Below are 27561 nucleotides of genomic sequence, written 5' to 3' on the forward strand. Positions count from 1 at the left end.
CACCACTACCATGTTCTTCAGACATCACCACTACCATGTTCTCAGATATCACCACTACCATGTTCTTCAGACATCACCACTACCATGTTCTTCTGACATCACCACTACCATGTTCTCAGATATCACCACTACCATGTTCTTCAGACATCACCACTACCATGTTCTCAGATATCACCACTACCATGTTCTTCAGACATCACCACTACCATATTCTCAGATATCACCACTACCATGTTCTTCAGACATCACCACTATCATGTTCTTCAGACATCACCACTACCATGTTCTCAGATATCACCACTACCATGTTCTTCAGACATCACCACTACCATGTTCTTCAGACATCACCACTACCATGTTCTTCAGACATCACCACTACCATGTTCTCAGATATCACCACTACCATGTTCTTCAGACATCACCACTACCATGTTCTCAGATATCACCACTACCATGTTCTTCAGACATCACCACTACCATATTCTCAGATATCACCACTACCATGTTCTTCAGACATCACCACTACCATGTTCTTCAGACATCACCACTACCATGTTCTCAGATATCACCACTACCATGTTCTTCAGACATCACCACTACCATGTTCTTCAGACATCACCACTACCATGTTCTCAGATATCACCACTACCATGTTCTTCAGACATCACCACTACCATGTTCTTCAGACATCACCACTACCATGTTCTTCAGACATAACCACTACCATGTTCTCAGATATCACCACTACCATGTTCTTCAGACATCACCACTACCATGTTCTTCAGACATAACCACTACCATGTTCTCAGATATCACCACTACCATGTTCTTCAGACATCACCACTACCATGTTCTTCAGACATCACCACTACCATGTTCTTCAGACATCACCACTACCATGTTCTCAGATATCACCACTACCATGTTCTTCAGACATCACCACTACCATGTTCTTCAGACATCACCACTACCATGTTCTTCAGACATCACCACTACCATGTTCTTCAGACATAACTACTACCATGTTCTCAGATATCACCACTACCATGTTCTTCAGACATCACCACTACCATGTTCTTCAGACATCACCACTACCATGTTCTTCAGACATCACCACTACGATGTTCTCAGATATCACCACTACCATGTTCTTCAGATATCACCACTACCATGTTCTCAGATATCACCACTACCATGTTCTTCAGATATCACCACTACCATGTTCTCAGATATCACCACTACCATGTTCTCAGATATCACCTCTACCATGTTCTCAGATATCACCACTACCATGTTCTTCAGATATCACCACTACCATGTTCTCAGATATCACCACTACCTTAACACTGGCACTTTCCATCCTTGTAATAATATATATCGAGGGTTTTCTCCTATTGCTTCTATAATTCGGTTTTTTACTTGCTTCCTCCACTTCCATAATGTCATTATTTATACTTGCCACTACAGTAATACATTATTTTCACCCACCACTACTAGGAAGTGGAAACACCTCTATATGACGACCCTGCCTGCATTAACTATGGAATCTGTTCTGAGAAATGCCGTAAGTTTAACTCTTTTTTTTCTGTCGTTTTTTTTTTCTTTTTCAATAACTATTTGTAATTTGCCGTGGAACTATTTCGTTGTTAATCCATATGTTACATATTTCGAATTACTAGAAAACAGTTTCTTTCCTAAGTCATGACTGTTTCTCATGATTGTTTTGCTTGCTGCATTATTTTCATAAGAAAATGCAGATAGAGTCTGAGTCTGAGCTTCAACGGGACCAATGAAGAGTTTTTATTTTTATTAATTCCTGAGAATTTAAGAGTTGTGATGGTGTTGCAGTTCGCTTGGCTGGGCAGACATGCAGGAACACCTCACAGTGTACATATCTCATCAACGGTGTGAGCAGCTGTGTGCTGGGAGTGTGTAAATGCGCTCCTCTCACAAACTACTACAGCACACAACGACCTGTTCAACCTAACAACTGCACTGATATACTACGTAAGTCTCAACAAATATATAACCACTCTTTTACTTTAATGACTTCAAGATCATTCCAGTCGCTTGGATTTTACACGAACAAACTTATTCATGTTGACAGAATAACAAAAGAACATTGGTACTTTTCTGGTGTATTCTTTACAATACTTGTTATATCTAAATTTTTAAATATAACAAGGATGTCATTTTTTTAATTAAGAATTTCATTTAAAGTAAAAGGACACAAGTGCAACTAATGTGACATTTTACTGTGGCAACGTTTCGCTCTCCAGGAGCTTTATCAAGCCATCACAAACAATACATGGACACAGAGGGTATATATAAGCTCAGAGTGAGGTGCAATATTAGTGGTAGTAGTAGTAGCAGTAGTGACACAAGTTGTAGTACTAGTAGTAATATTATATGGTAGAGCAATTAATTCGTACATGAGTAAAAGGATAAAAGCTATTACTTGGGTAACATAAAAATAGGTTGGACAAATGTAGACTGGATAGAGGCAGCCTGTTTCAGTGTTCACTCTATGTAATGTGCTTTGTGGAGTATAACAGGAGAGACTATGTGATGGCAGGGTTTACTGTTTACAGGAGGATTCTTGCTAAGACTTCAGAGATGGTGAAGCTGCCGTTGTTTTGTTTAATTGTATTCGAAACAGCGATCAGTGCTGATTCGAGGCACTTGCGTCTGCGGAAATTAGTTTCTTTGATCACTAATTGGGCGTCTCTGAATTTCATGAGATGATTGGTGGAATTTCGGTGTTGTACACAAGCGTTGTTCAAGTTATCGTTCCTACATGCGTAAATGTGTTCATTGAGGCGGGTGTCGAGGTTTCTTGCTGTTTCACCTACGTAAATCTTGTCACAGCCTCCACAGGGTATAGTGTAAACTCCTGCGTTGACTGGTTCGTCGTGCTTTGATTTTGTCCTGGTTAGATTCTTTATTGAAGTGCTAGAAGCGATGGCGACTCTGGTGTTAACTTGTGAAAGTACTTTAGAAACGTTCAGCGCAACCTGGCTGTTGGAAAGAATTATAACTTTGTTGGGAGTGGTGTTGGTGCGTGGAGAATTAATGATCTGAAGAGCTCTTTTCTTGCAGTCTTTGATGAAAAAGGAAGGAAAATGTAACTCAGTGAATGTTTGGTGAATGTATGTACATTCCTCGTCAAGAAACTCAGGACTACAAATTCGGTATGCTCTTAGGAAAAACCCGATGATGATGCCTCTTTTGGTCTTGGTATCTTGACTGGAATAGAAGTGTGTGAGATCATTTTTGTTGGTGGGTTTCCGATAAACTTGAAATCTTAGGTTGTTGTCTACTTTGTGAATGAGGACGTCGAGGAAAGGTAGCTTGTCATTGGACTCTTCTTCTAGTGTAAACTGGATCGCCGGTTCAACTGCGTTGAGCCTTGCCTGAAGATTCCGTACATCAAAACGTTTGGGAGTTATTACGAGGACGTTGTCCACGTAACGTAACCAAGTGACGCTTGAAGGGATGATGTTGGCGAAGTGTTTGGACTCTAGATGTTCCATGTATAAATTGGCTAGGACGGCACTGATGGGGGACCCCATTCCCATACCGTAGGTTTGTTTGTAGAGCTTGCTATTGAAAGAAAAACAGTTGAAATTAACACAGAGTTCAATCAAGTTAACAAAATCTCCGGGAGGTAGAGGAAGATTGACTTTGCGTCGTAGAACCTCGATGGCTATAGTGGTAGGTATTTTTGTGAAGAGGGAAGTCACGTCCAAACTGCTTAGTTTCTTGTTACGGATGGAGAGGTTTCGGATGCGGTTGAGAAGTTCGTCTGAGTGTTTAAGATGAGAGGGGCTGATGGTCCCCAGAAGGCAGGAAAGATGTTTGGCAAGAACTCCGGCTAGTTTGTGTGGAGCACTGCCTATTCCTGACGTGATTGGTCTGAGAGGAATATTGTGTTTATGGGTCTTGGGTAAACCATACATGTGTGCTGGTTTAGGGTTGCTTGGTAACAAGTATAGAAGTTTCTTCCCTTCTCTAGTGCGTTTGAAGCATACCGAATTTGTAGTCCTGAGTTTCTTGACGAGGAATGTACATACATTCACCAAACATTCACTGAGTTACATTTTCCTTCCTTTTTCATCAAAGACTGCAAGAAAAGAGCTCTTCAGATCATTAATTCTCCACGCACCAACACCACTCCCAACAAAGTTATAATTCTTCCCAACAGCCAGGTTGCGCTGAACGTTTCTGAAGTACTTTCACAAGTTAACACCTGAGTTGCCATCGCTTCTAGCACTTCAATAAAGGATCTAACCAGGACAAAATCAAAGCACCACGAACCAGTCAACGCAGGAGTTTACACTATACCCTGTGGAGGCTGTGACAAGATTTACGTAGGTGAAACAGCAAGAAACCTCGACACCCGCCTCAATGAACACATTTACGCATGTAGGAACAATAACTTGAACAACGCTTGTGTACAACACCGAAATTCCACCAATCATCTCATGAAATTCAGAGACGCCCAATTAGTGATCAAAGAAACTAATTTCCGCAGACGCAAGTGCCTCGAATCAGCACTGATCGCTGTTTCGAATACAATTAAACAAAACAACGGCAGCTTCACCATCTCTGAAGTCTTAGCAAGAATCCTCCTGTAAACAGTAAACCCTGCCATCACATAGTCTCTCCTGTTATACTACACAAAGCACATTACATAGAGTGAACACTGAAACAGGCTGCCTCTATCCAGTCTACATTTGTCCAACCTATTTTTATGTTACCCAAGTAATAGCTTTTATCCTTTTACTCATGTACGAATTAATTGCTCTACCATATTGTATTACTACTACTACTACAACTTTTGTCACTACTACTAATACTACTGCCACTAGTATTGTACCTCACTCTGAGCCTATATATACCCTCTGTGTCCATGTATTGTTTGTAATGGCTTGATAAAGCTCCTGAAGAGCGAAACGTTGCCACAATAAAATGTCACATTAGTTGCACTTGTGTCCGTTTACTTTACATATTGTCGGTAATTCTACCAACTTTATTACAATTTCATTTAAGTTTGCTTGATATTGTAATTCATGGACATTTTTGCTTGATAATTGTTGCGTGTATTTTGATTGTAAAATTTTATCCTTGGAATTTTCCAGGATTTATTTTTAAAAGATTTTGGATACCTTAGGTAAACCTCTGTTTCGATTATCATGATAATTTCATGATCAATATACTTGAATATGACCATACATTGGTATTAAGAACCTGAACATGATGTTATTGATCATAGTGTACACAGAAACATGCAGTTGCTTGTTCTCTATATATTTTGAATTGGAATTCTTGGTTCTTTAAAATAATCAAAACCTACAGAAAATGAATTTAAGTTTTTGTTCTAACTCGGCAGCAAATTTTATCGTTGGAGGTACACTATGTACCGTGATTTAAAAAACTTATTCAAATTGCCTTTCTTCTATCAAAGCCATCAATAACATATATCTAATACTTTCTGTTACGGGAAATGAATTCTACTACAACAGTTTGTTCTTAAAAAATACATGTGCAAACTGCTAAGGTTTAAGATGCAGGTATTACCTGTTACTACATCATATTATGGGACGTAGAATTGATTCACCAATGATCGCTCCGTTTATTTCTTAAAGATAGAGTTTAATCATTTATTTGCGTGTTGACACAAGCAAACGTAATAAGTTGTAAACAAAGACACTTGTAAATAATAATATTAGAGTAAAACTACTCATACTGAAATCACTAATGATTTTTAAAGTAAATGTGCTTACTAAATCCAAATAATTCTTTATACCGCGAACAGAAACTCTTCCTAGAAAACACTACTTCATGTCTGATATTAATGAATTTTTAGAGAGAAAGGGAAAATATCTTGCAGTAAGATGGTATAGTGTCTTATAGTAAGAAGGTATAGTAAGAGTGTGGTTACTTAGGACACCATCATTGAAAGTTTCCGTCATTGGAGACTGATCACATCAGATATATATTTGAAGTGATATACGTGCAAGAACCGAAATGTCTTCAACAATAGTGTCCAGAGTGAATGTCCTCGCGTCTATTCACCTCAAAAAATATCCTGTGGGGAAAGGAAAAAAAATAAGAAAACTAATGAATTAGTAACTCAAGAGAGTCATTTTGAATCGTTGCATCTAGAGAAATTGAAAGTTAACATAGACACTATCTGCAAATATATACTCTCTTTGGCCAGCACAACAAGCGCCGGTGGATGACCATTGGTGAAGAAACACTTATACTCTGAGATGGCATTCCTTGATAAGTTACTGAGGGTTTCACTACTTTCTGCTGAACTTGACTATATAAGAGGTTCTTAGATGAATGGTTCAGAGAACCGACATGTTGATAAATTAGACACATGTGCAACTCTTGGGTATCTTTATTGAGGAAACGTTTCGCCACACAGTGGCTTCATCAGTCCATACAAAGGAGAATCTTGAAGAACAGGAGGAGAATGAGGTAATCAGTCCCTCAACCTTGAGTCGATGTGGTCAGTCCATCAATCCTGTTCTTCAAGATTCTCCTTTGTATGGACTGATGAAGCCACTGTGTGGCGAAACGTTTCCTCAATAAAGATACCCAAGAGTTGCACATGTGTCTAATTTATCATAAGAGGTTCTTGCTGAAATACGGCCAAGTTTTAAATGAATGACTTAACTACTGTAACGCCTATAAAACGAAATGATAGTCTTCACTAATGCTATTAGGGATTAATTTTAAAATCTACAAACATTTATTCTCTTCTTAATTAATGCGATATTAGCTAAATATATCAGGTTTCCATAGACAGCGAAGATTGTAAGGATGTTGAGCAGGAAAAATAATGCATCACCGTAACATGTCACTATTTCTTACTTACTATTAACGTATATTAGATTATCTGCTTCAAAATTCTGAATAGGACAGCTGTCTGTTCTTCTCCGTCTTCCCTAAATTCTGTGATGTATCCACTTATCGTTATAGTTCTCACATTTCTTTTCATCAACTGAGGTCAAAGATATTGTTATGTTCACGTGAATACACTAAACCAGTATGGGAAATAGAACGGGTGGGACAATAAATTTTGAACCAAATGGAAGCATATGTCCGATTCCTTGTATCAAGAGCCCTCCACTAGTTTCATGGCACCATTCCCCAGATTCTTGAAGAAATATTAAGCTAGAAGGATTTCACTATAGTCTGTCACTCTGATATTCTCCATGAGTCACTTTATTTACGTTAAGTAACAATTTAAAATCAGTTGGAGTTGTGATTTCTAAGTCATTGGTACCTTGTGATTTGTAACTGAAGATCACAGTTAAAAAAGAAAGCATAAATTGAATAAGTAAATTGCAAAATCATACTAGATATAATAAAATAATTAGTTGTGAGGTAACAAATAACTTTACAATAGTTTAGGTGCAATTACTAAAAATTTTGCTTAATTAGCTATTCATGATCATGAGTTAAGATCTGAATGCATGTTATCAAATTCTGTATAAAAATTCTCAAAAAAATATTTACTGGCAAAATCCTGGTAAAGATATAAATGATATTTCAAATTAACAATTTAACTGCTAGACATAAGAACAAAATAAATGAAAAGGAAAACTAATAATTTGTAATAATTACAGCACAAACTTTAAGAGTAAATAAAAAATGTAATTATCGTGGAAAAAATATATCCAAACTGCAACATATATAATCGATTTTTACACATTAGTTAGGCATAAAAATAAAATACAATGTATATATTACAGTATGAGATATATGGAGAATTATGCAATATAAAATTTATCATGACAATTCAGATTTTTTTTAACTGACTTAGTTTTTTTACTGAGTAATAACTCGACCCAGAGAATGGTAATTTAACTCCTGATAACCTTCCACACTCCGAAATGTTGTATAAACTCATGGTAACCTTTGATCTACACAACTATTAACGCCATTGTTCAATATTCACCTGACCTGATCATAACATACTATTTCTCAAATTTTCTAGTATCTGCCGAGGAGGATCTCAGACAGCAAAACAAACACATTTATTCTCCTGTATCAATGTCGACATGAAGACGAATAAGATATTTAGTACGATACTTGATTATTTTGATTTTTAGTCTTAATTCATCAAGTGTTGGAAGAAACACCTTTCTAGAATGAGGGACTGATCCCTTCAAACTAATTCTTCACGTCTTCCACCGTCTCCAACTAGTTCATTTAGGGTGAGGAATTGACCACCTGTTTCTTCACGTCTCGACAGTCTGCACTATTATTCTCTCTTCTGGATTCATAAAGTTTCTGGTTAGCGAAAAATTCAATAAAATTATCAGTGAGTTGCACATGTATCTTACTTATCTAATTATCCACCTGTATTTGTCTTCTTGTGCGTAACCCTCACTAATATACATGCAATGTCGCAATTTTCGAGGAATGACTAGACGATCTGAGGAGGATGGAACAAAGAATAAGCAATCTAGATGCCAATAATGCCTTGTATTTCTCACAAAGTGCTTGAGCCTGCCCACGCTAACACTTTTCATAAGATGTGCGCCCTAATATGACAACCCAAAACTAAAGGAGTATGACAGTCTTCTGAGGTCGACATTAGAAGATTGGCAGTGGGATCAAGCTACACTGTCAGTCTGACTCTTCCTGCATTCCTGTTTTCGTATGTGGCCTCTTGTGAACTTGCAGAAGCGATTTTTCCCGAGTCCCTCAGATTCAATGTTGGGATTCAGGACCTAATGTTTACTAATGGAGTCAAGTCCTCAACGAGACCAGTCCTCCCTAACAAAACAATACAAACAGCCGCACTAGGAGAGCCCAATAACGGAGAATATAGACTCAACAGTGCTTCACAGTTTGTCTAGGCAGGACAGAGCTCATTTCTTGACAATGAGAGCTCCTCACGCGAAGGATATTTTGTTAGTAAGTAAGTTTATTCAGGTATACACAAATACAGTTACATAGATTATCATACATAGCAGCATATGTGTAGAGAACCTAGAATAACCCAAAAAAGTCAGACAAACTGACTTATTTCCATTGTTGGTCATCACTAGTTCCTCTATAGGCACACGCCTAGATCCGAGACCATTTGTATAAGTGTTACACTTTCCCTCTCCGCTCCTGTCGTCACCAAAAATGAGTGTATTCGCGGTAGTGCATCGGAAGACCGACTCAAATACTATGGTCTCCTTTGCCATTGGTTTCAAGGAAGGGTCACAAGGCTTAAGGAAGCTAACATCACGAGAAGCCTTGCAATGGCTAGATGTCTAGCAATAAAGATGTCTTAACCATGCAGATGGAATTACCTTGCAAATTTTGACAGACAGCTAGAAAAGGAGTTGGAATGGGCAAATGTGATGAGTGGAGTTCCAAAAAGGCCATTACTGGGATCGATACAATTCCATGTGAATGTGAAAATGTCAAGAAATGCAGTCAGAGGTATCCCTGTTCAGAGACGTGAAACTAATAAGAATACAATCAGGACAGGCCCAGGAAGGTGGTCTTATGGACCTGGACAAGCTAAAGAACTGGCTTGATAAGTGCCTATTATAACTTAACCTTTGCAAATGACAAATTATGAAACACGGAGAAGGGCTAAGGAAACTAGAAACAAAGGCTAAAGGTATAAAAGTTGGAAACCTCATTCAAGAAGACCCTCGAGCTTATCACCTGAGGCACATCAACTGCGCAGAAATTGTCCATCTTGAAAATCCAAGATTTCATTCAGGAACTTCCAGTATTTCACTACAATTTGTATGGTATATACCATGGTCTTCTTCATGAATATTTCTTGTTGCAAAAGTTTGCAACAAGACTAAATCTGGAACTAAAGTTTATGAGCTTTGAAGAGACACTATTTTCTATTAACAAAGTTTGATACATCAGCAGTGTGCTGCTACTCTATTTTAAATTATAGTTACACAGTTAAAAGATAAGGAATCACACATAAAGTGGGAGTTGTCACAGTTACTCTTTGCTGATGACACTGTGCTCTTGGGAGATTCTGAAGAGAAGTTGCAGAGATTGGTGGATGAATTTGGTAGGGTGTGCAAAAGAAGAAAATTAAAAGTGAATACAGGAAAGAGTAAGGTTATGAGGATAACAAAAATATTAGGTGATGAAAGATTGAATATCAGATTGGAGGGAGAGAGTATGGAGGAGGTGAATGTATTCAGATATTTGGGAGTGGACGGGTCAGCGGATGGGTCTATGAAGGATGAGGTGAATCATAGAATTGATGAGGGGAAAAGGGTGAGTGGTGCACTTAGGAGTCTGTGGAGACAAAGAACTTTGTCCTTGGAGGCAAAGAGGGGAATGTATGAGAGTATAGTTTTACCAACACTCTTATATGGGTGTGAAGCATGGGTGATGAATGTTGCAGCGAGGAGAAGGCTGGAGGCAGTGGAGATGTCATGTCTGAGGGCAATGTGTGGTGTGAATATAATGCAGAGAATTCGTAGTTTGGAAGTTAGGAGGAGGTGCGGGATTACCAAAACTGTTGTCCAGAGGGCTGAGGAAGGGTTGTTGAGGTGGTTCGGACATGTAGAGAGAATGGAGCGAAACAGAATGACTTGAAGAGTGTATCAGTCTGTAGTGGAAGGAAGGCGGGGTAGGGGTCGGCCTAGGAAAGGTTGGAGGGAGGGGGTAAAGGAGGTTTTGTGTGCGAGGGGCTTGGACTTCCAGCAGGCGTGCGTGAGCGTGTTTGATAGGAGTGAATGGAGACAAATGGTTTTTAATACTTGACGTGCTGTTGGAGTGTGAGCAAAGTAACATTTATGAAGGGGTTCAGGGAAACCGGCAGGCCGGACTTGAGTCCTGGAGATGGGAAGTACAGTGCCTGCACTCTGAAGGAGGGGTGTTAATGTTGCAGTTTAAAAACTGTAGTGTAAAGCACCCTTCTGGCAAGACAGTGATGGAGTGAATGATGGTGAAAGTTTTTCTTTTTCGGGCCACCCTGCCTTGGTGGGAATCGGCCAGTGTGATAATAAAAAAAGTTACACAGTAGAAAAAAGCTAATATTTTTTTTCTGTCGTATTCCATCACTCAACTGGGGTTCATACAAGATGTTGAAATATATGAGCCTCAGCTGGGAGACTTCAGCAAGGTAATGAGAATATTGCAAAGTTTCCCATCTGCAACAGAAACTTCAAAGGTTTTGTTCCAGTATTGACAGAATCTTTTCTTCCTTTTGTTCCCAGCATTTTAATCACCTCTTACGTTACGAATATTATTATTTATTTATTTATTTATTATTATTATTATTATTATTATTATTATTATTATTATTAGTTTTATTATTAACATTAGTAGTAGCATCATTACTATTATTATATTTACAGAAAATTGCTGAGGGTGTAGATAAGGATGAAACAGAAATTAGCTCAATCCGTAAATCTGTAAACTGATTAATGTAAAAAAAATCTGTCTAATCACTATGTTTCTCCTCAGCTTGGTACTTCTGGAGCGACCGCATAATCATCAAAAGAATAGACCCAGCCAATGTCTGCTATATCAGTTTCCAACTTAAAACCTCATCATCCGCTATTTTCATTCACTTACTCACTGACTACTACGTTACCGTCAACAGATACGCCATATGTAAGTATCATACAACACAAATATTAAACAGTGTTGATGAATGTATTTGATAAACCTTTGACAGTATCGTCATCAGCAGCAACAACCATCGTCACCATATTCAAAATTTGCGTATTTGAGTTGTGCCTATTCTAATTTCATCTCTTAATTGCTGGTTGGTTTTCCATGTCCATTTGTTCAGTAGGTTTACGATACAATAGAATTTACTACTGATAATCTACTCATGAAACCGTTACTGCATTTTTTTTTACCCAAAATAAAGCTTTGAACTATACTATAAGTAGTATAAAGACGTCTGACTGCGAACACTGCCGGGATCAATGGCCGATAATGAGCGTGGGGAAGTATGTGATAATGGGGGACATGGCATAGCTTCAGCTGTCAGGGTAAAAAGTTCAGTACTATGTTTAATTATCTCCCAAGGGGATAGTGAGGGTTATTTCTGTGTATTACTAAGCAGAAAGTGATATGATCAGTTATGACTCCGAACACTGCCGTGATAAATGGCCGATAATGCGTGTGGGAAAGTATGTGAAAATGGCGACAGTGCGATAATTGCTATAATTGCCTGATTACTATAATTACCGGGACAAGCCGGAAGAGTAGCCTTCAGCCGTCATGGGTAGCTTGTCCATAGCTTCAAGGTGTCCGCCTACGAAGATTGGGGTAGGTTAATCATCCTCAATGGGTTAGTGGAGCTTATTTGAGCCAATGACTGATAATTGTCATAATTTTCGTCCATAGCTTCAAGGTGTCTGGCTACAAAGATGTCCGGCGCCCAGATGAGTTAATTGCTCCTCAAATGGGATAGTTGTGGGTTATTTGTGTGTATTACTAAGCAGAGGTAGCCGTGAGAAAGTGCCCCTGGACACTGGCGAGGAGCCCTCCATAGCTTCAAGATGTCTAGCTATAAAGATTACCAACTTTAATCACCCCTCTTTGTGTGTTACTATACTAGCCGGGTCAATGACCGAGAGGTATAATTGCTGTGAGAAAGTAAGGCAATAATGGACTTACATAATGGTCTGGGGGACTCCAGCGCGTGCATTGACCTCCCATCCACCTGGGTATCAGTGAGAGGGTTCTTCTGGGTACATTATCCGTCTGCCCGCCCACGGGTGGCCCTCCCACTCACCAAGGTTAAGCGACGAGCAAGAGTCTGCTATAACGTGAGCATAAAACAAAAAAAGTCCATAGCTTCAGATGTCTGCTTGCAAAAGGTTGGTGACTTAATCATCCCATCAAAAAAAAGGATAGTTGGAGGTTATTTGTGTATTACTAAGCAGAGGAGAGGGTTATATAATCAGTTCTGACTCCAAAACACTACCTGGGTCATCGACCGAGAGCTAATGCCCGTGAGAAAAGTATCCGGGTACATTATCCCCTTGCCGACCGTCCATAGCTTCAGGTGCCTGCCAGTCTTCTCAGGAGAGGATAGTAATATATACTTAAATATAAATAAAGAAAAATCAAAATCAAAGTTTGTTAGTATTTTTATTGATTTACACATAAAGGGAAAAAGCTGAGCAAGTTCTGGTTGTTAGACTGAATGGCTGCGCAGCTCCTGTTCACCTTCTGCCAGGGTGATTATTTCCCTGTCAATAATGTTAGGCCCCCTATGGGACAAGTCGTGACGTCACTGGCCATCATCACGTCTAAACAGGCAAACACAGGTCGGTGTGACGTTACAGACGACCTCATATATATCAGTACCCTAAGTATTGAGCCACGTTTTGTACAACCTCCAGCTCCCAGGTATTGGAGGTTCACCCTCCACTCTTTCCAGTTCATCAAATCAACAGGTCACAGTTTTTTTTCTCAGTTTTCGGTAATACAAACAAATTTTTCTCAAGCCACAATTTCAATTATAATACACACAATTTCATTCATAATTTTTCACATTACCAACTTTTTATTCAACAACTTTTCATTTCTATTTACTCTTTTTAAAATATTCACACAATACCTTTATTTTCATGAAAAATGTAGTATGAATATGCAGTTTGGAAAATCAAAAGTGTAAATCAGTTTTATGTTTGGGTGATTATAATTTAAATTTTGGTTGGTAAGTTTTGTTATTTTTTTAGATACCTTATGTCTTATGTGTTCATGAACAGATTTAGTGTTCATGAAGGTGATCGAGTAGTGTTTTTAGAATATGGATGTCATGGTATAAGTGTACATAATTTTTCTCGGTATAATGCTCGTGCAATTTGTGTAAAAATTTGTCTTCATATGTCATAAGTGTTTATGTTTAACTTTCTGTGTGTATATGATTATGTTTTCATATGTCTTAAGTGATTGTATGTCAAATTTTTGTGATAAGATAAGATAAGATTTAATTCGGATTTTTAACCCCGGAGGGTTAGCCACCCAGGATAACCCAAGAAAGTCAGTGCGTCATCGAGGACTGTCTAACTTATTTCCATTGGGGTCCTTAATCTTGTCCCCCAGGATGCGACCCACACCAGTCGACTAACACCCAGGTACCTATTTGCTGCTAGGTGAACAGGACAACAGGTGTAAGGAAACGTGTCGAAATGTTTCCACCCGCCGGGAATCGAACCCGGGCCCTCCGTGTGTGAAGCGGAAGCTTTTAGCCACCGGGCCACCGGGCCTGGTGGCAGATATTGGCAGATATTGCACTTGTCAAGTTTATAACTTCATTGTGTGTTTACATGCCGTGAATTTTCAGATTTTTTTCCATTTTTTTAGTTATTATTTTTATTATTATTTCTAATATAATAATTCACGATTTGGCATCATTACAGTATTGGCGGAACTATTATAGAATCGGAGGACCAATCAGGAACCATCTGAAAAATGCTTTCACAGCAAGTCAGAGCCCAGGACTCGGGAACCATGAAAATATGTTTCATAATTAAGCTAATATCAACATTAAGGCTTATTCCTATAAAAGTTTATCTAAAGTGACATGAGACATTATATAAATAACATAGAAATATGATAAATACTCCAGAATGAATAAAAATTGAGATGCTGAATATTGAAGACAGAGTAAAACAACTATAGCCTGAGCTTGCTACCATCTGCAGCTCATAAGACTGCCATCCCCACGAGCCCTTTTAGGGCGGGGCAGATGGCAGACCAGAGGCCTAGCTTCTCCCTACGAGCCCCGTGAGGGCGGGGAATGTGGCTAGGCCTGGGGACAGTTGGTCCCAAAGATGAGGGGGTACTTGTACCTCCTCCCATGGGAGACTTAATTAAGTCTCTAGACACTCCCCAGATAGGAAGCCAAGGCCGGGTCACCACTACTTGGAAAAGACCCGGGCCGGGAAAGTACCGGCGAATAAAAAAAAAAAAAAAAAAAAAAAAACTGAAGTTCAATCAAGTTTATAAAATTGCTCACAGTGTCCAGAATATCTTGCTGCTAATTTTGTCAAGGCTTGGAACCAAAGCAATCATAGTACTAAGGGGAGAGAGCACAACTTTGTAGTACCCACAGTTAGTGGCCAGGCTTCAAACAGCAATAAAGGAATGGAACAGATTGTCTACTCATGTCAAAGCTAGTCACAGCATGAACCAGTTCAAGAAGAGAGTCAAAAGGTACCTAATCAGTGTAGCAACAGAAAGGGAAGAGAATATTTGATTTTTCTTTAGCTAACACACAAGTAAATGTAAATAACTCCTTTTACCTTATTCCTAGTAGTATATATCCTTTATAGTATAATAATAAGATATCTCCTACATTGTATAATAATCAGGAATTAAAAGGATTCCAATGGAAATATGTCACTCTGTCTGGCTTTATTGGGTTATCCTGGGTTTTCTACACATATGCTGCTATGTATGATAATCCACGTAACTGTATTTGTGTATACCTGAATAAACTTACTTAGTCTGGTTGCGGTCTGGCTGGAGGGATAATATGACTGCTCTGACCATATCATTCTCTCTTATTCCTTTGAGGATTCTAACATAACAGAAAATGGAGTGTTTGAAAAACTCACGAGTGATGAGCTATGCCTGTGTTTTCCACGAGTGATGAGCTACGCCTGTGTTTTCCACGAGTGATGAGCTATGCCTGTGTTTTCCACGAGTGATGAGCTATGCCTGTGTTTTCCACGAGTGATGAGCTATGCCTGTGTTTTTCACGAGTGATGAAGTTGAAGTTGAAGTTCTCTGACCTGAGGGTTGGTGAGGATGGGAAGGAAGAGGGAGGGGAGGGCTGGAAAAATTGAAGAGGTTGGAAGGGTGGAGTAGGAGGTGGGCTTGCAGAGGTGAGTGATGAGCTATGCCTGTATTTTCGCTGAATATCTCTGAAGTAAGTTATTGACTTATTTCATGAAAGTTAACCATTTAAAACTGAATTAATTAAAATTATTTTCACAGCGATCATAAAACAATGAATGTTTTACTAGCTGGTGGTGGGATTTCTTAAATATTCGAAATATTTTGGGATTTTTGTGGAGATAAAGAGCAGATGTTTTGCCCTGAGAATAATTAATTAGCATTGTTTTATCAGTAACAAATCCCTAAACAACTTTTTGTAGTGCCTTTATGTAGGACTTAACTGCCAAACGTCATTTTCAGTCAATTTTTTCAGTCGTTTTTTGAACTATCATATTGAAACTTACGCATTATAAAGACAATGTACACTTCTTTATTAAAGTATACCAGAAATGAAAGAAATCGGACGAAAAAAAAAAACTTACCTCTGTCACTACATATATCGTCTGTCTCCCGTTCTCTGTACGGGGTTGAAGAAGACTAAAGGGCAAAACTTGCCCTTAATTAGTACCTTAAAAGTCACATAAACATCTTGTACAATCGAGAATGCAAACTTTTTTTTTCATCAAAACATAGGTGAATTTTGTTATCGATTTTATTCAGCATTCTTACTGTGGAAAATACTGTATATATTTTCCAGAAATTCAGTATTTATATGTAAATAGATGGCCATACTGTATTTAATAATATTTATGTCAAGGAAAACGGAAAGCCTGCGTCTGCGCAGACGAGACTCGCCATCTTGGTTTTGAATTGGATACAATGTTAGTGTAATGGGAAGGAATTTTCGTGCTCTAGAGGTTAAAATTGGGCTGACACCTCTCAAATAGAAGGCGAAATTGTTGGACATGCATTCCTGCATAACTTGAGATATCAGACGACTGGACAAGACAGCTCCAGGAACCTCGGATAAGCTCTCTAGATTTGTGTATAATTCTGGCCAGTGTTTTCATAAATTTAGTTAGTGAGGTTTTTCCTGAGTATTATACAACTTAATATCCAGTCAAATTGGTGAGTGATATTAAGATACATTTCCCTTCTGTTATGTAATTGTGTATATATATAACCATTTATTATTTTTAATATACAGTCCACAAATTTATATATTTACCAGTATTCCTGGTGTATGTATATTTCATTTAATTAATAGATCCAGAGCAACTTGTGGTTATGACAGTGGTAGGTATCGAAGGGGGACACTTTTTGCTACCTAGGTGTCCCAAATTCCTACTTGTTTATGTAACATTGATAAGTAATAATTATCTTTGTTATCATTTACTGTTATGTACATAATTAGTTACATTCAGATAAATGCAGTTTTCCACATTTAATTTGCCCGTTGGTCCTTCTTGAACCGGAGGTAATTAGTGAAGTCATTAATTAGTTAATTGCTTAATAATTATATGTGAAATGACAGAAGGAGGTGAATGTTAAGTTCACAAATTTATTTAATGTGTGGTGGATTATAATAATTACAATATTAATTTTGATAAGATAAGTCAAATGTGGCTAAAGATTATATTAATGTGTATAAGTGTATGTGTAATTGATAAGCCAAGTGTAGCTAATTATATTAATGTGTATATTAATTTTGCAAAGCCAAAGTGGCTAGGATTTATATTAATGTATTTGTATAATGTTAATTTTGATAAACCAATTCTGGCCAAGATTTATATCAATGTATGTGTAATTGATAAGCCAAGTGTAACTAATTATATTAATGTGTATATTAATTTTGCAATGCCAAATTCTGGCAAGGCTTTATTAATTTGTTTAATATTAATTTTGATGAGCCAAGTTTGTATTAATGTACATTTAAAATTTATATAATTTTCTTGCACATGTAATTGCTGAGCTCAAGTAGCTGGGATTTATTCAAAGGTAAGTTGTACTATTTACCTTTATAAAGTGCATAATTTAGTACATAATCAGTGTTATTAAGTTGAATTTAATACATTGCATCATGGCTGAAAATGAGGAAATTAATATAGAAGACAAACATATGGAATATAGAGTAAAGAAAGCATCAATACAGGCTAGAAAAGTTCATGTAACCAATGCATGTAATAAGTGCTTGGAATTAATGAATCAAGAAACTGTGAATACAGATGATTTAAAATTGTATTTAGATGCTTTAGGGAATAGATACGATTCATACAAATTATATTACAACAAATATGAAGGAGATTTATTAGTAAACTGTGTAGATGAGACTGAAATAGATCTCATGATTAGTCAGTATTATGAATTAGAGGAAAAGTTTCTTTCTTGTAAAAGTCAGGCCTTGAATAAATTAAAATGTGTAAACCAGGCAGTTGGTCAGTCTCCTCCAACAAATAATATGGCTTTGCCAAAACTCCCAAAATTGTGTTTGCCTGTGTTTAATCCTGGAGAAAACTGGGAGGAGTTTTGGTCAATTTTTAAGGCAGCTGTGCATGACAGGAGTGACCTAGCCTGTGTAACTAAATTATTTTACCTCAAAGGACAGGTAAGAGGAGATGCTCACATACTCATACAAGCCTTTCTCAATGTAAATGACTCTTACAAGGAAGCAGTTGACTTGTTGAAAGTCACTTATGGTAATATAGAACAAAGTAGGTTGGATCTAGTGAATATTATTGTTAATTTAAAATCTCCAGATCACACTTACAAAGGTTTACAGCAGTTTAGAGTTAAACTGAGAACACTCTCAAAACTTTAAGTAATAAACATAATCTGGTTATTGAGTGCCATGGTACAGAATAAATTAAACTATAAAACACTTGAATGGGTCTCAAACAAATATCACAAGGGTTATTTTTGTCTGGAGGAAATAAGACTAGGTCTGCAAGAATTAATTGTGCAGTTGCAGACCAGCCAACCAACTCATTTTAAAGATGCAACACATAATAACTCTGAGGCATCTGTCATGTTTCACAAAGGGAAAAATTATCCCAATCTTAATCAAAATTCATTTCCTAAAAAGAGTTGCATAGGTGCATATCAAGTAGCAGGAATCAGAAATAATGATTCTCCAAAAGGTAAGAAGAATAAGTACCCTCCTAAGAGTAGCACAGTTAATAGGAAACCAGTCAAAGAAAAGAGAAATTGTCTTTTCTGCAAGGGTACTCATTTTTCTAAGAATTGCAATGCATACAATTCATGGAGTGATAAAGTTGAAAGATTGGAGGAACTTGACAGATGTATCAGGTGTTTGGGTAATCACAATGTAAAGGATTGTTATGCCAAATTAAACTACTGTTATCAATGTCACAAAGGAAGACACCATATAGTCATGTGTAAAGGTCTACATGATAATGTTGATAATAATGATAATGTTGACAATCCTGACACAACAGTAGCTAATGTAAAAATTGCTGCTAATGTTAATAATGATGGTTTTGCTGAAGTAGCCTTACCTGTGTTACAGGTAAAAATTGATGATAAAAGGCATGAATCAAAAATTGTAAATGCATTATTGGACCAGGGATCCCAGCGTACTTTCATAAAACGTAAATGTCTTGATGGCATGAAAGTACAGATGGGAGATCCCACAACTTTAAAATTATCAGGTTTTCTCTCAGACAAAAGAGCTCAATTGTATGACACTGTTTATGTAACTGTCAGGTTAGGAAATGAGAAAAAACGTGTTAATGCAGTAATTGTAGATAGACTTTCAGAGAAAATATCTACAGTAGGACTAGTGAAGCTACAGAAAGACTCTCACATAATGTAAATTTAGCACCTTCTGGTGTAAGTGATGATTTTGTAGGCCCAATAAATATTTTGATAGGTAGTGACTATTATGCCTCCTCTGTAAAGGGTATGGTAAAGAAATGTGGTGTCACCCTTTTGAAGACTGCTGGAGGCCATGTAATGTATGGTAGGATTCCTCGTAATAATGATTCATGACTAGAGGAAACTACAAATACCATAACTGTGTGTCTTACTCATGAAGTTGTACCCCAGTATAATTCTTCCATAGAGGATGGTATTGAGCCAGTGCATAAATTGTGGGAATTAGACAGCACTGGAATAAATGTAAATGAAGAAAGTCCAGACGATTCTTTTACTCAGGAGCAGTACCTGAAAGATGTAAAATTTGAATCTGGACAATACTGGGTACGACTTCCGTGGAGACTGAACCATCCAGAATTGCCCACTAATTACAGAATGGCATATGGGCAGTTAAAAGCTCAGCTCCGCGAACTGAGTAAGACACCAGAATTGTTAACTGCCTATAATGATATAATTGCTGAGCAGTTAATTAATAAATTTATAGAAGAGGTACCTCTTGAGCAAGCCAAAATTTATGGTCACTATTTGCCACATCACAGAGTGAAGAAGGATTCTAAGACCACTCCTCTGAGAATTGTGTTTAATTGTAGTGCCAGGAGTAACAAAAATGTACCTAGTTTAAATGACTGTTTGATGACAGGTCCATCGTTGACGGAAAAATTAGGAGATATCTTATTAAATTTCAGAGTAAAGAATTATGCCTTTACGGCTGACATAAGTAAAGCTTTCCTAAGAGTGGGTTTACAAGAGGCTGACCGGGATTGTACCCGCTTCTTATGGCCTGAGAATCCTATTGACCCACTTAGCCCTTGTGGCATGCAAAGAGTATGTAACCTTTATTCGGCGCATGGACACACCCTCATTTACAGGCTATCTCCCCCAACCAGCGAACCAGGTTGCTAAGAGTTGATGATGGGGCCCCATCGTTCAACTAGTGACCAGGTTCTAGCCAATAAGAAGGTGGGATTGACAATCGCAGAGGTTATGTGGATACCGCTCTCCTGTCTGCCCTTGTCATTCCCATTCTAGAGCTGGTTGAAGCACGGTCTGCTATCTTGTGGCTTCTATTTCTGCCTTGCTTACCGTGGAGTGCACTATATTTATCACTGTACATAGTGTACATATTGCTGTTATAATTGGTGAAGGATAATATAAGTCTAAACTTTTTCTACTGTGTTTATTTGCTCCCATTACACCTGGGATAACAGGCCATTTGAAATCCTAGGTTGTAATATGGGTAGCCTGTCCGAGAGCTGGACTTAGAGAAACGGTTGAGCTTAGGGTGAAGCTTGTAGCAGGAACATTGTGTAGCTTGCTGTTTCGCTTCGCTTTACAAATTTTGCGTGTCAGTTGCTTATGATCAGCCTTGCTATTGTGTGATCGTTCAACAGCTCGCTACTAGCTTGTTCAGTGTGCTCGCTTCGCTACGGTCAATCTTGTGTGCAGTCGGCTTTGCTTGTATGCGTATTCTGCAATCGTACTGTGCATAGCTAAGCGTGTTCTGCAAATTAACGTGTTACGTTGGGGTATTCGTACTGTGCATAGCGAATAACTTATGCCACCTAGACGAGTCAGACGCCTGGTGTCGGCATATACTTTGCATAACCTACCTAAATTGTCCCTACAGCGTTGTTGGCAAATTGCTCGTTCCATTGGCATTCCCTATAAACGCACTCTCACAGCTGCGCAACTGCGTTCACTTATTGCTGACATACTTATTGAAGAAGAGATGGCACATCAAACTCCTCCCTCTACGGGAGCTAGGGAAAAAACTCTTATGTTCTCGCATGAGGAAGATGATACACCTACGGAGCAAAATGGTCAGTATGGTGCAGCTGGGTTGTCTCGAGGTGAATCAGCGTCGTTGGCACTTGAGCTGGCAAAAATCATGCTGGAGCAAACTAGGGAACAGAGAGCATTCGCAAGGGAAGAATTTGATAGGGAAAGAGAAAGGAGGCAGTTTTCGCATTCTGTAAACGATTTCAGTTTACAAAAAGCAGTACAGCTTGTTCCCCGCTTCAATGAGGCCGAACCAGAGCAATTTTTCGAAAGCTTCGAAAATCAGGCTCGAGCCTTGAGGTGGCCGGAACAGCACTGGGCAGCGTTGGTTCATACAGCATTATTGGGTAAGGCACAGGAATTTACGTCGGTATTAACTGACGCTGAATTCTCTGATTATCAAGTAGTGAAGACCACAGTGTTGGGAGCATATACATGTATCCCAGCTAAATATCGTAAGACCTTCAAATTGAACAGGCGGCAGCTTGGTCAATCCCTGGTGGACTTTGTGAGACAGCAAACCAAAGCTTTTACCAGCTGGTATAAAGCGAGTGGTGTCTCTAACTTTGAGGAGCTGGTGCAGCTTATTCTGATTGATAACCTGCTGGAGTCTGTGGGACCAGAGGTTCGTGTCTTTCTGCAGGATCGTGACTTAACCACTGCATTGGAGGCGGCCAGGTTGGCTGATACCTTCGAAACGAACCGCTCCTTGTCCGAGCGGTCCCGTCTCTCTTTTCAACAGTCTGGCGTGAGCAGAGATCGACAACATTGGAGAATGAAGTGCCAGCCGGAGGGAGAGCGTCTACGTCATCCAACCAAGTCACCTGGTGAGCCACGCTTCTCAACATATGGTCCCCCTGCGGAGAGGCAAACTACTTATGGAGCATCTCGACAACAATATCCAGAGAGGCACCAGCCAGAACGACACCACTTGCAACGTCATCAGGGAGTAAAGGGCAAGCCTGTCGTCTGCTTCAGGTGCAATAAAGTAGGTCACATCAGTTCCAACTGCCCCCAAAAACCTCAACCCATCGGGAAAATCTCTAATATCCCTAGTAACATGTCCCCTAGAGAAGTAGAAAAAGGTATGGCCCCTTATTATTGCGAAAGTCTTATTTCCCTTCAGGAAAACTCAGAACCAACTAAAGTAAATACCTTTAGAGATACTGGAGCATATTGCTCACTTGTCAGAGAAGGAATATTACCCCTTTCAGAGAATACTTCCTTGAATTCCTCAGTTTTATTGGAAGCCTATGGAGGAGCTATATATTCAGTTCCTTTGCATAAAATTTATGTACAGTGCAAATATTACACTGGGTACTTGACTGTAGGTATCTCAAAAGGATTTCCCATGAAAAATGCCATGTTATTACTGGGTAATAACATTACTACTGTTACTTCGTGTCCTGAACCTATAATGATTAATGCTTCTCCAGTGTTGGCCATAACTCGGGCAACATCCCAAGGGTTGTCTGGGGAGAATGTTGACCTATCCTTGGACGACTCCGATCTCGGAATAGCCACGTTGTTTTATGAGACACACCGGCCGGAGTCTCGTAAATCAAGTGAACAGACCCCGATCAAGCCTTCCTATTCCCAGGTTGCAGGATTGCCAGATGTCTCTGTTTCCATGCCCGAGGGACTGTCCTTCCGGGAGGAACAACGAAAGGACCCTTCTTTAAAATTCGCTTTTCAGGCAGCCATGGGTAAATCCTCTTGGGGTCATCCAGTCAAGTATGAAGTTAAAAATGATTATTTGGTTTGCACTGAGACTGGTAAGGAGAAAGAGGGCCGGCAATTATACGACAGGTTAGTGGTTCCAACCAAGTATAGACCTCAGATATTAAATATAGCTCATAATACGTCATCAGGAGGTCACTTAGGAATTACAAAAACCTTGTATAGAATCACAAAAGAATTTTATTGGCCAAAATTAAAGAAAGATGTGAAGAATCATATTAGGTGTTGCCGAGAATGTCAGCAAGTTGGAAAACCTGGACATTCCATTAAACCTGCACCTCTCCAACCCATACCTGCTGATGGAGAACCTTTTGCAGATTTAATTATAGATTGTGTAGGTCCACTACCTAAGTCAAAGTCTGGAAATCAGTATTTATTTACAATTATGGATAAAGTAACCAGATATCCTGAAGCGATCCCAATGCGTAGTATCAATACTAAAGCTATTCTCAAAGCTTTAACAAAATTCATTTCTTGTTTTGGCATTCCTAAAACTATACAAAGTGATCAAGGTACTAACTTCACTGCCAAAGCATTTAGGGAAGTATTAACTAGGTTAGGGATAATTCACAACTTATCCACTGCCTATCACCCTCAGTCCCAAGGCGCCTTGGAAAGATTCCACCAAACATTAAAAACAATGATGAGAAGTTTTTGCATGCACTTTCCGACAGATTGGGATGAATCTCTACCGTTGTTGCTGTTCTCAGTACGAGAGACGGTGCAAGAGTCTACAGGGTATAGTCCGTTTGAGCTGATCTTTGGGCACAATGTACGAGGTCCTCTTCGGGTGCTCAAAGAAGGATGGATGGGAGAAGACGTAAGCTCAGCACTCTACAACCCGTCTTCAAGGTTGCAGGTGGCACGTGAGTTAGCCACGGCTAACCTAAAGATAGCTCAAAGTAAGATGAAACAGAGGTATGACAAAAGTGCACAATTCCGCTCCTTCCATCCAGGAGACAAGGTGTTGGTGCAGGAACCTATACCTGGCCACACCTTGAAAGCTAGATTTACGGGACCTATGCAGATAGTAAGTAGATTATCTGATTTAAATTATGTGGTAGCTCCCATTGATAAGACCTCAAAAACAAAAACTTACCACATTAATCAAATCAAGGCCTTTCATACACCAGATAAAGTCCCAGTAATGACTCTGTCCTCTACCTCTGAGGACGACTCTGACTCTTTGCACTCTATCTCTGAAATTAATACTAAACTTTCAAATTCTGTCCTCCTCAAGGATCCTAGCCCGTTAATGGATGGATTATCTGAAATACAAGCAACCAATTTAACTGAGCTTCTACAGTCATATCCTAATATTTTTTCGGATGTGCCGAAAAAATGTACGTTAGGTTACCATGATGTAGATGTGGGAAAATCTAAACCAATTAAACTCTCCCCCTACAGAGCTAATCCTGAAAAGCAAAGGCTACTTCAGCAGGAAGTAGACTTCTTGTTAGAACATGGTTTAGTGGAGGAGTCATCTAGTCCATGGGCTTCACCGTGCATCCTAGTAAAAAAGGCTGATGGAGGGTTTCGTATGTGCACAGACTACCGTAAAGTGAACGAGGTCACAATCACAGATGCTTACCCTCTTCCTCGTCTGGATGACGTAATTGACTTTGTGGGTAAGGCTACTTTTGTGTCCAAATTAGATCTCCTTAAAGGTTACTATCAGGTACCTTTGACAGATAAGGCGAAGGAAATCTCTGCCTTCGTAATTCCAGGAGGTCATTATCAGTATACAGTTACCCCCTTCGGAATGAAAAATTCCCCCTCTTCATTCCAGAAACTCATCCATCAGGCTATTAAAGGACTTGAAGGCACGGCAGCATACCTAGATGATATTGTTGTGGTGTCTGATACTTGGGATCAACACCTACTTAGACTTAAAGCTCTGTTTGAGACCTTTAAGAATTCCCAATTAACAGTTAATTTATCTAAATCTTCCTTTGGCCAGGCCACTATCACTTTTCTAGGCCATGAAGTAGGTAGTGGTAATGTTGCACCTAAACTTGCTAAAGTTCTTTCGATTAAAGATTATCCAGTTCCTCATGATAGGAAATCTCTTCAACGTTTCCTAGGCATGATAGGATTTTACAGAAGATTCTGTAAGAATTTCTCAGATATTGTAGCCCCTCTTACCTCTCTTACCAGTCATAAAGTTCCCTTTAATTGGACGTCAGATTGTAACACTGCTTTTAATAAAGCAAAAAGATTATTGTGCTCTGCACCCATTCTCCTGTCTCCAGACTTCTCCAAACCTTTTTCATTACAGGTTGATGCTTGTGAGTCTGGGGTTGGGGCGGTACTATTACAAATCGGGAACAAGGAGCTGCAGCCAATCGCATACTTTTCAGCTAAGTTCCAGCCACATCAGAGAGCTTACTCTACCATTGAAAAAGAAGCCCTCGCGCTGGTAATGGCTTTGGAGCATTTCGATGTTTATGTGGGCCAGACATCGCAGGTGGTCACAGTCTACAGTGATCACAACCCGTTAGTCTATCTCCAAGCCATGAAGAATCACAACACAAGGCTTATGCGTTGGACGCTCAGGCTGCAGCCCTACAATATAAAAATAAATTACATTGCCGGCAAAGAAAATGTGTTGGCAGACTCTTTGTCAAGAGTCTAGTTTAATATTTTATTTAGGTTAGGATGTATTTGTGGTAACCCCCCTTTCAAGCTCTTTTTTTTATCCCCTGATGTGGGGGTTTTTTTTTAGTGAGGGGATACGGGCTACCGTCCGCTTGTATCTTGGACCTATGTTGGCCTATCTGACTGCTGTCTCACTCTGAGTTTAGGGTTTGGCTTTTGGTCACTAGGAAAGCTGAGCTCTATCTAAGAGTTGGATGGTGGAGAGGATAGGCGGTCCCATTATTTTGTGCCATGGCGGCACGGTTACCACTGGGAGGTGGCAGCCTAATCCTGAGCCTTCTCGGGGGTGGGGGTGTGGCATGCAAAGAGTACGTAACCTTTATTCGGCGCATGGACACACCCTCATTTACAGGCTATCTCCCCCAACCAGCGAACCAGGTTGCTAAGAGTTGATGATGGGGCCCCATCGTTCAACTAGTGACCAGGTTCTAGCCAATAAGAAGGTGGGATTGACAATCGCAGAGGTTATGTGGATACCGCTCTCCTGTCTGCCCTTGTCATTCCCATTCTAGAGCTGGTTGAAGCACGGTCTGCTATCTTGTGGCTTCTATTTCTGCCTTGCTTACCGTGGAGTGCACTATATTTATCACTGTACATAGTGTACATATTGCTGTTATAAATTGGTGAAGGATAATATAAGTCTAAACTTTTTCTACTGTGTTTATTTGCTCCCATTACACCTGGGATAACAGGCCATTTGAAATCCTAGGTTGTAATAGCCCTCTGAAAACCTTTCGCTTTAGGAGCATATTATTTGGTGCTTCATCCAGTCCGTTCCTACTTCAAGCGACGATAAATGCACACCTTAAACATACGGGAAGTCCATTGAGTAAAGTAATGAGCAAACAATTTTATGTGGACAATTTCCTGGGTGTGACGTCAACTGAAGAGGAACTGTTAATGACTTATGGAGAGGCTAATAAAATAATGCAAAGTGCAAATATGCCTCTGAGGGAATGGAATAGTAATTCGTCCAAATTGAAGGACAAAATAAGTAAAGATTACCCTGGAGATGAAGTGCCAAAATGTAGTAATGTATTGGGTTTAACTTGGGATACTGAGAGAGATTTGTTAATGTTAAAACCTAATAATTACAGTATGCCCAATAAATTAACTAAGAGAGTTTTGCTTGCTGAAGTTTCCAAATGTTTTGATCCACTAGGTTTAGTGTCACCTCTTACTATAAGAGGGAAATTATTAATTCAGGAAGAATGGAAACTTAAATGTGCTTGGGGTGAAATTCTACCTGAGGAATTCATTAACAGGTGGGATGAATTAATTGGTGATTATGAAAAAATTCCAATGTTGGAGTTCCCACGCCAGGTGGCCAATCCAAATGGGAAAAATGTACTCCACATTTTTTGTGATGCTTCAAAATTGGCATATGGAGCAGTTGCTTATCTTCAATGTAATAGTGTTATTTCTCTTGTTATGTCTAAGGCTAAAGTGTCTCCAATTAAATCACGTACCTTGTCTCAGTTGGAATTAACAGCCATTTATGTAGGTGTCAAATTAGCTAATTATATAAGGAATAAGTTGCAGGAGATAAATATTAGCGACACTGTAATTTGGTCTGATAATGAGGTATCCTTACAATGGATTCATAATGGAAACAGTAACATTGTGTACGTACAAAACAGAGTCGCTGAAATTAATCAGATGCAAGAGAAGTATAATAGTTTGGGTCAGCATATGTTAACATTTAATCATATACCTGGTGAGGAGAATCCAGCTGAT

The 27561-nt window shown here is 39.0% G+C and overlaps 1 protein-coding gene across 1 annotated transcript in view; it reads left to right on the forward strand.

Moving 5' to 3' along the window:
* The window catches only part of LOC128704258 (uncharacterized), a 153235-nt gene that overhangs the window by 90570 nt on the left and 35104 nt on the right, over positions 1–27561 (forward strand). The window contains exons 3-5 of the mRNA XM_070091744.1: positions 1498–1564; positions 1849–2007; positions 11470–11619. Of these exons, the coding sequence (XP_069947845.1) occupies positions 1498–1564; positions 1849–2007; positions 11470–11619 (376 nt within the window). The remainder of the gene's footprint in view (positions 1–1497; positions 1565–1848; positions 2008–11469; positions 11620–27561) is intronic.

Source organism: Cherax quadricarinatus, chromosome 37, assembly GCF_038502225.1.
Source record: "Cherax quadricarinatus isolate ZL_2023a chromosome 37, ASM3850222v1, whole genome shotgun sequence".
Lineage (NCBI taxonomy): Eukaryota > Metazoa > Arthropoda > Malacostraca > Decapoda > Parastacidae > Cherax > Cherax quadricarinatus.